Source organism: Danio aesculapii, chromosome 2, assembly GCF_903798145.1.
Source record: "Danio aesculapii chromosome 2, fDanAes4.1, whole genome shotgun sequence".
Classification (NCBI taxonomy): Eukaryota; Metazoa; Chordata; class Actinopteri; order Cypriniformes; family Danionidae; genus Danio; species Danio aesculapii.
In genome coordinates this window covers 22655867-22668484 of record NC_079436.1, presented here as the reverse complement: position 1 = coordinate 22668484, position 12618 = coordinate 22655867, and the positions used below count along the sequence as shown (strand labels likewise).

General features: G+C 36.3%; 1 protein-coding gene across 1 annotated transcript; it reads right to left on the bottom strand.

Moving 5' to 3' along the window:
- Positions 1-230: 230 nt before the first annotated feature.
- rab6bb (RAB6B, member RAS oncogene family b) lies at positions 231-9514 on the bottom strand. The gene is made up of 8 exons (XM_056475019.1): positions 9292-9514; positions 6806-6864; positions 6658-6711; positions 6458-6563; positions 6215-6326; positions 6015-6108; positions 5735-5801; positions 231-2459 (listed from the first exon to the last, which is right to left on the bottom strand). Exons 1-8 carry the CDS (start codon positions 9359-9361, stop codon positions 2395-2397), a joined length of 627 nt encoding a protein of 208 aa, XP_056330994.1. The 5' UTR covers positions 9362-9514; the 3' UTR covers positions 231-2394.
- Positions 9515-12618: the final 3104 nt, after the last annotated feature.

Genomic DNA, 12618 nt, shown 5'->3' with positions numbered 1-12618 from the left:
AGCCGTGAGTTATGTCGTTGTTTGGGAAACGCACTCCTGGTGGTTACGATGACTGTTCACCTAAAACTCTATTTTGATCTTTATTGACATGTATTTGATTTCTTTGTATGGCAAAGAGTTTTTTCCTTCGATTTTAAAAAACGCATTTTAGAAGAATTCTGACATACACAAAAACACAGCTAAAAGCATTATCACATATTAATATCACATATAAACATTAGTACACAGTGTGGTATTAAGACATGAATTTTATTGATTTTTTTTTCAGACAGATGTCATGCTCATAAATGTCCTTACAGAGTGAATAAAGAGCCAACTACACTGCTCTACACAACCCTATGGCAACAACTTTGACAGATTCAATCCCTTCCCGCAATCAGCGGCGACTTCCTGTTCTTACACACAACCTTCCTCTTCTGCAACTCGGACCGCTGTGAACTGGCTAGATGGCGTGAACACGACTATTTAATCACCAATCAACATCATAAATCCGTCAGCTGTCTGGCCGACCGGTCTGTGACCACCTTTCAATAACGTATGTGTTCTCAAGGTAGCCGTACAATGAAAGCTTTGCATTGTGATGCCACAATAACAGAAGGCACAACTAGTGTACAAAAAGTGAAAGTTGACAAAGCAAAGGCTAAACAGAGGCTTGAGAAATGTGAAAGATGACATACTTCGTGCCCCGTCAATGCAAAACCTCCCCGCAATGAATATCAGCGGCTCTCTTCCAACACCAAACAATTCAGTCACAGTTATTCCTCATGTCCAGTTTTCTTTGAATTAATAGAGTTATTGGCACCGGAAAGAAACTCGCACTAACGTTAAATATATTATAAATACCTAATATATCCTAAATGAATCTCTATACAATCAGTGGTGTTAATCAGTGCATTTATGTAAACAATTCAAAAGTAAAACGACAAATAAAACTTTAAATATTAAAGATACTATGTTTCTCCAGAGGTTTGTAAACAACTCACTTTTCTTGAACGTACTGTTGCAATAAAAGCAGAAGTGGACTTCAGGCGGGTACATTCTCTCAGCTCAGTGCTGTTTTAATAAAAAGGTCTTGGTGTTTCGGGATTCTCTGAGATGAAAGTGTTCACTTACAGCTAACGTTTTCAATCTTAATCTACACATCCATTCGACATGTGCGGGAGACTATGAGAGCTTCACTACACAGCATATATGACGTGGATACGACAATCATATGTCTCATTCCTTACTTCAGGATGTGGTGAACCATACGTTTCCTTGTCATAACCTAGAACAAAGTGCATGTATTTGAAATGAAAATCTGTTGTTTCCTAAGGCTCAAAACTTGTCTTTCTTGCTCAAACGAATGATCTCCTTCTAACTGGATGCAAATAAAAATAATATATATAATATAATATTGAAAAAAAAATAGTTAAATCAACCCACATATCTATAGGGTTACATCAGGAATGATAATGGATGAGCGAAACCGTATAAGGCAACAGCAAAATGCCCAAATCATAAGTAATACTACCAGTGTATGGCTACAGGTGAGATCGAGAAAATAAAAGTGAAGCCCTTGTCGTATTAAAAAAAATAAGAAGAAGGAAACAGAAACGTTTGTACAGGTAAACATAAACCACCACTAAATGATGAATGTTCACAATAATATAAATACTATATACAATACAGTACCGCCTGGCGGATCTTAAGTGTATACATGAAGCTAGCAGGAAAATCCATTGGTACTTTGCAACAGTGCCGCGGCACTTTTAAAGGTTAGCCGGGTTAATACACACACCTCTGGTGGAGGCCGGTACTGGATTAGCATGTAGGATGTACCGTATACACAGACCCACACTAAGACTTTAAACAGACTTCTCTCTTCTTTTTTTTTTTTTTAGCCTTTTAGTTTTATCATTAATTCGGAGATTTCATTATTATTAATGTGTTTGGACCAAAAGGACATGACAGATTCTAAAAGTTGTCTCACATGCATGCTATAGACGAAAGACAGTTACTCTGCCGTCCGCCTCAAATCTTAAACATATTTTTTTGTGAAGGCATCATTTAGTGCTTTTTTTTGTAATGTACAAAAATACAAAACATAACAACCGATAACTCACTCTGAATGTTTGTTTGTTTTTTTGTCCGAAGATGGTACACATGCCACTTCCCGTCTTATATGATTCTGTAAGCTATAGTCACTTTGATTTACTTATGATATTATTTTGGCAATTGAACAGACAGTGTTGACTTTTTTTTTGTTGTTCTTGCAACTGAGGAGTATAATTTTAGACCCATTCAGAGAGATGTAAAAAGCCTATATCCGATCATAAAGTTCAACTGGACGTGGACCCATAGGAAGCAACAGAACAAGCGTGTGGTGTTAATGAAGGTCCAGACCACTTTCTACTAACAGGAGCAGCCGCTTTCAGTGGCCGGAGGATCCGGCTGTTTGTCCAGCTTAATGTCAATCACTGGGAGAGAGTTGTGTGTCAAGGAAATCAGAAAAATTGTGTACAGTGTTTATCATTAAATAACATACAGTTGAATACAGTTGAATTGTGAATTATTAACCCCCCTGAATTATTAGCCCCTGTTTATTTTTTTTCCCAATTTCTGTTTAACGGAGAGCAGATTTTTTCAACACATTTTTAAACATAATAGTTTTATAACTCATTTCTAATAACTGATTTATTTGATCTTTGCCATGATGACAGTAAATAATATTTGACTAGATATTCTTCAAGACACTTCTACACAGCTTGATGTGACATTTAAAGGCTTAACTAGGTTACTTCGGTTAACTAGGCAGGTTAGGGTAATTAGGCAAGTTATTTTATAATGATGGTTTGTTCTGTAGACTATCAAAAAAATTCTAGCTTAAAGGGGCTAATAATTTTGACCAATGGGCTTAAAATGGTTAAAAAAAAATTAAAAACTGCTTTTATTCTAGCCTAAATAAAGCAAACAAGACTTTCTCGAGAAGAAAAAATATTATCAAATATTATATTTCCTTGCTCTGTTAAACATAATTTGGGAAATATTTAAAAAGTGAAAAAAAAATTCAAAGGGGAGCTTTATCAATATTGGTTCCCATTAAAACTATTATTGGGATCATTTGAATCAGTGATTTGTTAACTAGAGACTCACTCTGATCAGATCATTTGAAGCAATGAATAATTAACTGGAAACACATTCTGACCAGAGCATATGAATGAGTAAGATATTAACTATAGCAGAGATGCCCAAACTAGGGCCCGTGGGCCAAAATTGGCCCATGGTAACCTTTGATTTAGCCCATCTGAGAGGAGAGGGAGAACGGCAGGTATTTATTAATTTATATAGATTTAACAGATATTGATTTTATTGGTAAGCTACAAAACAAGCTAACTGAAATTAAATGTTGTAGATGAATGAGTTTTTTTGCTTTATTCGTAAATACAGTAACTTGACAGATTGAGAACAATGGACAGACATCGACAACTTGACTACTGTATACAGCATTGAACTCCATTGTGTTACAACATGATTTTTTTTTTATTGTAATACATTTATTATAAGATATAATTATTAGGTAATATGATTAAAGTAATGTTTGCTATTTATTTTTAAGTATTATGAAATAAATTAGAAAATTATTGCAACTTTAATGTAATACTGTATGCTATATTTACCTTCAGCCCACAACTCTTAACCAAGCTTGGTTTTTGACCCTTCATAAGAAAATGTTTGAGCACCTCTGAACTAAAGACTCAATCAACAGATATTTTGTATGTGTGAATTGTTAACTGGAGACTTGCTCTGACCAGATCACATGAAGCAGACAATTTATTAACTGGAGGCTCATTCTGGCTGGTTCATTTGAATCATTGATTTGTTAAATGGAGACTCACTCTGGCCGAATCATTTGTATGAGTGAATTGTTAACTGGAGACTCGCCTTGACTAGACAGTTTAAATCTGTAAGTCATTAACTGAAGACTTGTTCTGAATGAATCATTTGAAATAGTGAGTCGAGAACTGAAGATTCTCTGACCAGAATATTTAGAGCAGTGAATCGTTAATTGGAAACACATTCATCCAAGATCATTCGAATGAGTGAATTATTAACAAGAGACTCACTCTAACCAAATCATATGAAGCGGATCATTTGTTAACTGGAGACTCACTCTGACCAAATCTTTTGAATGAGTGAATTGTTAGCTAGAGACTCAATTAACATTTATTCTGAATCTGTGAATTGTTGAGACTTGCTCTGACCGGATCATATGAAGCAGAAAATTTATTAGCTGGAGGCTCACTCAGGCTGGTTCATTTGAATCATTGATTTGTTAAATGGAGACTCACTCTGGCTGAATCATTTGAATGAGTGAATTGTTAACTAGAGAGAGTGAGTAAATAGTTTGAATTAGTGAAATATTAACTACAGACTCACTCATCAGATCATTTGGATAGATGAATTGTTAAATGGAGACTCATTCTGACTGGGTTATTTGAATCAGTGAGCTGTTAACTTTAAAATAAATGCAATAGGATGACTCATAAAATAATTGTTTGTGTAATCTGTTAACTGAATTAACAGGTTAACTGAAAAGAATCAGCTTGTTGATGAATCTTCAATCATGTATTTACTTCAATCATGTCTTTAAGTGGGTGACGATTTCTCCAGTTCAAAATAACGAGAAACAACGAGAAACAACATATTTAGTAAAATGTACTAATGGAGCAATATTTTACAATTTTAGAATATAATGTAGTAAAAGTAAAATCTTATCAAACTAAACAATTTCAGATACAGCACATATACTGTACTTCATTTCTGTTTAATAACATAAACTACTGATCAATGTATTTTCACATTGCTAATTTTGATTGTTCGTTCATACATTAACCAATGCTGACAACTAGGGATTTGACTAGTATAAAAATATATAGTTTAAGCAGCCTTTAATGTATTTCCAAACATTGAAACGAATACTGATAAATACTGCACATGTATTGATGATTGTTAGTTCATTTCAACTAAGGTTGACAAATATAACCTTATTGTAAAATGGCTTGCTTTTGTCTCTGCATACTAAGTTTGGACATATCTTGGAAAATAACACATACAATATCTCTTTTAAGCAACATAGACTCATTCTGAAAGCGTAGCCCTATATACACTTCTGGAGATCGTAAATTATATAGCCAGAAGTACGTACTGTAAGGCTGCATTTCGTCTTTAAAATGAAGGCTTAGTCCGGCGAGGAACGATTCCAGAAAGTGGGTAAGACAAAAGCAGAAAACAAAAATTAAAATAAACAAGTAAATAACAGGTTGAGAATGTGGTAAAATCTGAAAATGTGGTAAAAATCAGGCAAGAGCTTTTCTTTTTCTGGATTGCTTTTAAAAACTGTCGATTGGGTTTAGGGAAGGGGGTGGGCAGGTCAATTGGTGCTTTTGAAAACACTATTGGTTGGTTTAGGGAAGGAGAAGGGTGGGTCAGTCGATCGATCAGTCAGTCATTTAGTCAGTTACTCAGTCGACAGCAGCCTCTGATGGATTTACGCAAGAACAGCGCGCTAGAATGGCACTCAAGAGAAAAATTTAAGATCTCAAAAGCGTACACAGTGGTCTCTGGGGGATTTTGCGAAAACAAAAACTGCTAAAAAAGTAGCTCCTGGGACGTATTTGGCGCTCTCCAGAAATGTATATAGCAGTGTGTTTATAGCAGTGTGTGCTTTTAAGTATCAAGCAGTAAAGGATACTTCCTTCTTTGTTATTATCATCCAAGCTTTCCATTCCAGGCAAAGCAGCGGCCACTCGCCGAAACAACTGTTAAACCAAACAGAGGGAAAATAAAATCAGACCGAGACTTTTTTTTTTCCAGAGTAATGGTAAAGCCCTATGGGCAACAGCTCAGTGGCTAAATCAAATCTTTTTAGAGCTTTCCATGTGTCATGTTTCAGGGCACGAGCTCGATTAAATTACTCTATTGGATCAAGTCCATTTGCCATCGAACCGACAATGTAGCGCTCTTAGACTCACCTGTTTAACATTACTGCCGGTCTTTGCACTAGTCTCGATAAACATCACATTCAGCTCCTTGGCCCGCTGCTCCCCCTCCTCTATAGTGATTTGCCTATCAGAGCAAATACCCCCATTATGTGTTACAATTTAGTGTGAACTTATTGTATAACTTAAAAAAAATACAAAAAATATTATGTTAATATTACAAATGACTCCACCTCTTTTCCTCTAGATCTGTTTTATTGCCCACCAGCATGATAATGACATCACTTCCCCTCTCTGTTCTGACATCATCAATCCATTTAGAGGTTAGCTGGAATGAATTGATATCTGGGGGAAGAGAAGGAAAATTCTAATTGGAGCCTGAGGCGTTTTGTTAAATGCACATTTACACAACTGAAACATAAAAGCAGTTGGTTTTATGTTGTGTGTGTGTGTGTGTGTGTGTGTGTGTGGCTCACTTGTGATATCATACACCACCACAGCCACTGTGGAGTCTCTAATGTAGCTCGGGATAAGACTCCTAAAACGCTCCTGCCCTGCAGTGTCCCATAGCTGTAACCTCACCTGCAAAAATACACAAGACATTTTAATAACTGCAGACATGTACTGTAAATTAAACACAATGCAGCTGAATTTGATTAGTTTAAGGGCGTCTTACAGTTCGGTCCTCCAGATACATGGTTTTTGATAAAAAGTCAATGCCAATAGTTGCCTGTAATGGTAAAATGATTCAATGTAAGATTAAAAAAATGAACAACCATATCGGAAAAACTACATAGCGTCTGCACTGAAATACAATATTATACCTGATAAGTGTTGTCAAAACTGTCATACATGAACCTTGTTATCAGCGATGTCTTCCCAACTGTAAAATAAACCAAAACAAAACAGGAAATCACATGCACTGAAGTGACTAATGACTTGTTTGTCCTGACACAACCCTAAACATTAGGATCTACAGTAATAATTGAATTACTTTTCCCAGTACTGGGTTGCAGCTGGAAGGGCATCGGCTGTGTAAAACATATGCTGGATAAGTTGGGACTTGATGAATAAACCCAGCAAGCACACAACATAAGAGGTTAATATTCGGTTAGATTTAGGTCATGACGTCAGGTGACCAAAATTCAACGTCTAGGCAGCGTCTAAGCACAACGTTATTTTGACGTCCAATAACGTTGATATTTGGATGATTTTAGGTTGTGTTGGAAAGTGACCAAAATCCAACGTCTGATAGATGTCGTAGTGGTAACATCCACACAACGTCAAGGTATAACATGATTTGACATTGATATTTGGTTGATTTTAGGTTGATTTTAGGTTGGACATTAGACAATGGTGTCCGCCTGATGTTGGGTTCTGAAAGGAAAATCGTCAACCCGATTTTCCTTTCCAAAAAAAATCCAAAGTCCCCATGATGTTGGGGTACGTTGGGGTACAATGTCAATATGACATCATGTTGACATCCTGTGCCTGCAGGGAAGGGACTAAGCCATAGGAAAATTAATGAATGAATAATTGAATTACTCGACCATACTGCAAAATATCCTCAAAACAAAGCACCATCTTAACTTGCGTCCTTCATAAAGCAGCATGTTTTCTTACGGGACCACATCACACAGGGAATGTCAATGGAGTTCACTGTCATTTACTGATGTGAAAAATGCAGCAGTGCATGAAGTCACTGTGACAGCAAAATTTTTGAGGACACATTTTATACACTAGAGGACTGCTCTGTTCAGGTCGGTCTGGTCGGGCCTGTTTGTCAGGCTGAGGCAAGATACTAAAATCATCAATTGCCACAATGCTGATAGTTATGCTGGAGCTCATAGAACGAGAGGGAATAATAGTGCCTTTCTTCTGCGGCTTCACTGAAAGGACGATGGTTGCTCTGCTGATGTCTTGAAACAAGATCATACAAATCTGACCAGCAGTGAACTTCAGTACCATGGACAGCAGAACACAAGTGGTCTTCTGACTTTAAAAGGGACAGTTCACTTAAACTGTCCTCGCTTCCTCATTCGCATATTGCTCCAAACCTGTATGTCTTCATTTCTTTAGTCATTATGTGGAAAAAAAAAAGGTGGATAAAGAGTGAAGCTGCCATTCTAACGTCTCATTTTGGGTTTCACAAATCAAGAAAAGACTGACATTATTTACTATTTATTTATTTTGTGCGAGAAATATTTTTAAGCAGATATCCTCCACACGACCATTTGTCATTAGCAATGGTTTTATGATTTCAGTTGGATGAAGGTGTGTGCTGATGGAGAAAATAGGTAATTTAAGCAATATCGTCTTAAATTTAATTAAAAATTAGTAAAATCACAAATGTAACACTGTTATATTGTATTAAGGCCCCTCTTACTAACTGGCTCTCCATTTTTTCTATACAAACAAACCTTGAATGGTCAAGACATAACCACTGTATTAAAAGCTATAAGTATTACTATGAAATGTACAGTCAATACATGCATACTCCAGACGAAATATATCTCCAGTACACGTGAACTTTACGGTGACGCCATGTTTAGTGTTATTATATTCCACGTTTGCATGTCCAGTCACCAAATGACAGACATGATCTCAAATGTCCGTCTGATTACGTCTTCACAAACAACGACAGTGCCACACATAAGACCATCATCCAGCAAAATGAACAAACCACGATATCCATTGCCGTTTCTAGACTGATCTTACGAATGCTCAGGGAATGATGCGTGAGGTTTTTATTTTTGCTCGGCTGAAGAATCCCACAGACACTGACTGCCAACCTGGGTGTGTCTCCAGTAGACACACGGGAAATGCAAAGCCTCTGCGCCTTTCTGTTTCGTGACACACTGAATCACTGGATGTTTACAGAAAGGCGCATATAAATAAAGCTATTTTAATCTCTTTCGATTGAATAGCTTTACATATATCATTCGTTTTGAGTGATTTACAATGCGCTAGAAGAAGAGCGATCAATAATATTATCAGACCTCCTGCCTCCACTGGCAAATGCAAGTGACAACCACAACAGAGTTGTTGAAATAACGATTATATGACGTTATATTCACAGATGGGTGTTCGGTAGTGTAATGACGCGGCATAGCTATACATTTCCATGACTAATCAAAAATTAAACATATGCAACCGATTTGTTTGACGGGGAGCGTTAACATCGCTTGAAATAACACCACGAACAAACACAAACACAAGACGGCTCGACAACATACTAATGTACTTCATGCATGTGTTGAAAGGTTAATGGGTTCGTCTAAACCCAGTCGTGGCAAACCCAAATACTCACCGCTTTGCTCCCCTAAAAAAACAAGTTTGAATTTCCGTAAAGGGTTCCCAAAGTCACTTCCCATGGACATGATTGCTTTAATGACACAGTTGTTATGGATTAATATGTACAGGTGGCACCAGTCTTGCAAGAATGCAGATGGATAATCTTCGGTCGCGAATCGATGGATATTGCAGTACTGCTCCGCGATGTCAATTCTCCGGCTCAGTGCGCATGCGCAGAGTCGGCGATACGCCCGTCTGATATCACTACTGTGTTTACGGAAACGTCCCTCGTAAACTCTGCTCGCGCACCAAACCGCAGGCCACGCATCCGTGCACCAATGTTTGCATGTCTAAGTGCAACACATCTCTTATGTACTTTAAACGCCTTTTGTGTCTTTTGTAGATACTTGTAGACTGCGTCTAGACTTAGCTTTCCGTATGTGTACAAGTGAGTACATGATGTGAATAATAATTGACAGGAAGGTTTTAAGCAAAATGTTGCAAACCCTTTATGCACATATAGTAAGACAAAATACATTAAACATAAATTACTTCCTACGTTAGACTAAATATATACAATTATAGACGAAATGTATAGAAGGAAATGTATTGTAGCCTATTAAAATCCTGTATACAGTGATTTAGTTTAGAAGCATATATATTAAACCTAACCGTTTATTATAGTATTAAAAATCGTATACACAGTAATAAAGTAGAAGCATATTGAACCTGGTCGTTTATTGTATCAAAAACTGTAAATGCAGTAATACATATAAAGCATAAATAAGGAGAATGATTTTATCTACTGGCTTTGATTTGTTGGGTAAGAAAATGCAGGGAGAGACAGCATCATTTGTAGATTCATAGCTGTGTTTTAACATTTAATAAAATTATATTACCTTGTAATTACAATTACATTCTAGGGGACATTCTATCAGAAACGTACATTATCTGTACCTGAAATAAAAACATAAACACAGTGAATAAAAATTATTTCATCCCAAACATTTCTAAAATGGACTGATGGTTGATTTCTGTGAGTTGTTCTGTAAAGGAATATGTCATTCATTTGGTTTTCAGGTTTTTTCTTTATTAAAAACACTTTACAAATTTACAAACCCTGTCATTGTCCTTGTCCTCAGCCCAATTGAACCTATAGTTTTAATAGATTTGTTATGCTAATAACTGTTATTTAGAAAAAAATCTTCAGCAATAGCAAAGTTTAAGTTATCATGCACATCAATTGACTAAAAACATGAAATTATAAATAAATTTGATAAATAAATACTACAAAAATATAATACAAATAAATTTACAATTGTCCCCATATTTCAGACTGGAATATATTTAACATAAAATGCGTGCAAAACACCTTTAAGGCTACGACTCAAGGAAATGACATCATTTGATGGAGAAGTTGACGGTGATCAAGGATTCTATCATTGAACTGTATGATTTTTTGAGGAAGACAAGGTCAGGCCCTGTTACATTTTTTTATGAGTGAAAATGTACGTTTCTGGTAGAACGTCCCTTCAGACAATGGCCCTAATATTTGTGTTGGATCATAGTGCCCTGGAAACTTTGGTGGATGTAATATACCCTGACAAGTCCATTTGTCTGCAGATTTCTTTGACATGGATTCTCTGACATCCTCAACTCTGACTCAAACACAAAAACATCCCTCTTGTTTAATTGTATACAGCTGAATGATAGTCTCTTGATATAGCAACACGGGAGAGTCTGTTGTCAGAAAGGATTTAAATACACAAAGAAATGTTTACCTTATTGTACTGTAATACAAACATGCAGACTCAGGATTGTTAAAATAAACAACAGGATGTTCATATTTATACTTTTCTATATCTGTTTTGTACTGTATCGGGACTTTCATATCCATGAAGCGGTTTTTTCAGCAGTTTGATATCAAATAAGAGTGGTATTTTCAGGCCAAAAGATTAGCATTAGCATCCCAGAGCAAAAGTATTTTCCTTAGCTTGATTTAAGGTTACCTTGTTTGTGTATTCCGATACCAAGCTCTCTGAAGACGTTGCTCCCAATATATCTTGCTTCGTAAATGTATTAAGTGATTTGCTGCTTGTGTATACAATAGATGTCTTATCCCAAGTGTATGTCCATTGTTCTTCTCGTTTGGACTATACCTTGTAGCGTTTCTGTTATATAATGAGTGTTATACTCAATCCTATACATGTTTCATCAGTCCCTCAGGGTGGTCTGAACAGCCCTGCTGGATACACACGTGCACACACACATGCATCCACACACAGAGCTGTAAATGTATTTATTCATTTATTAATTTTCCTTCTGCTTAGTCCCTTTATTCATCAGGTGTTGCCACAGCGGAATGAACCGCCAACTTGCCCAGCATATGTTGCATACAGCGGATGCCCTTCTAGCTGCAACCCAGCACTGGGAAACATCCATACACGCTCATTCACACACATACACTACGGCCACTTTAGTTTATTCAATTCACCTGTAGTGCATGTCTTTAGACTTTGGGGGGAAACTGGAGCACCCAGAGCACGAACAAAGTGAGAACATGCAAACTCCACACAGAAATACCAACTGAGTCAAATCTGAGCAAAAAAGTGTATAGAAGTTTAGGAAAAGGTAGGAAAAGACTCAAAAGTAATTATTCTCATAAAATAGCACTTTTCAATTATCGGTTTATTCATAAAAGAAAGGGCAGACATCAAAACTTATGTAACACACATAGCTGTAAACATTTTTGGCCAGATTCTTAACAGATAATCATGGTATTCTTTATATATGGTATGTTTTGCCTGACACAAAGTTGACATTAGTTTATCTATATTCAAAATGCTTGAAAATAATTAGAAATTATTTTGTATTCGCAATAATTAGCTGTTTCTTAATTCCAAGAATGCTGAGAGCGGATTTGCTGTCTTGTGGAGACCGGTCTTGCCAAGTTACCTCAGAAGAACTCAGGAGACCACAAGAACAGACAACTCGTCCTGTGAGAAATGAGATGCTGCTTTCTTTCTGATGGTCACATGACCTTTACATGTTATTAACGGAAAATTATTTAAACATTACAGCATTCATACAATGATTTATTGCTTTTTTCTTCATCAATGTACATAACATGCACAAAACCCTTACAAATATACCTTGCACAATACAAATAAAACAGATTTTAATACGAATTTCAGCAAATAAACAGCCTTAATGTTTATGCCTTTATTAAGATTTTCATGGTAATGTTTACTTTCACCGTTTCGTTTAGGGAAACTCCTGAGATGAATAAGTTTTATTTCTGAACTTTAGTAATAAATCTATATAAAATGCTGCGCTTCCCACT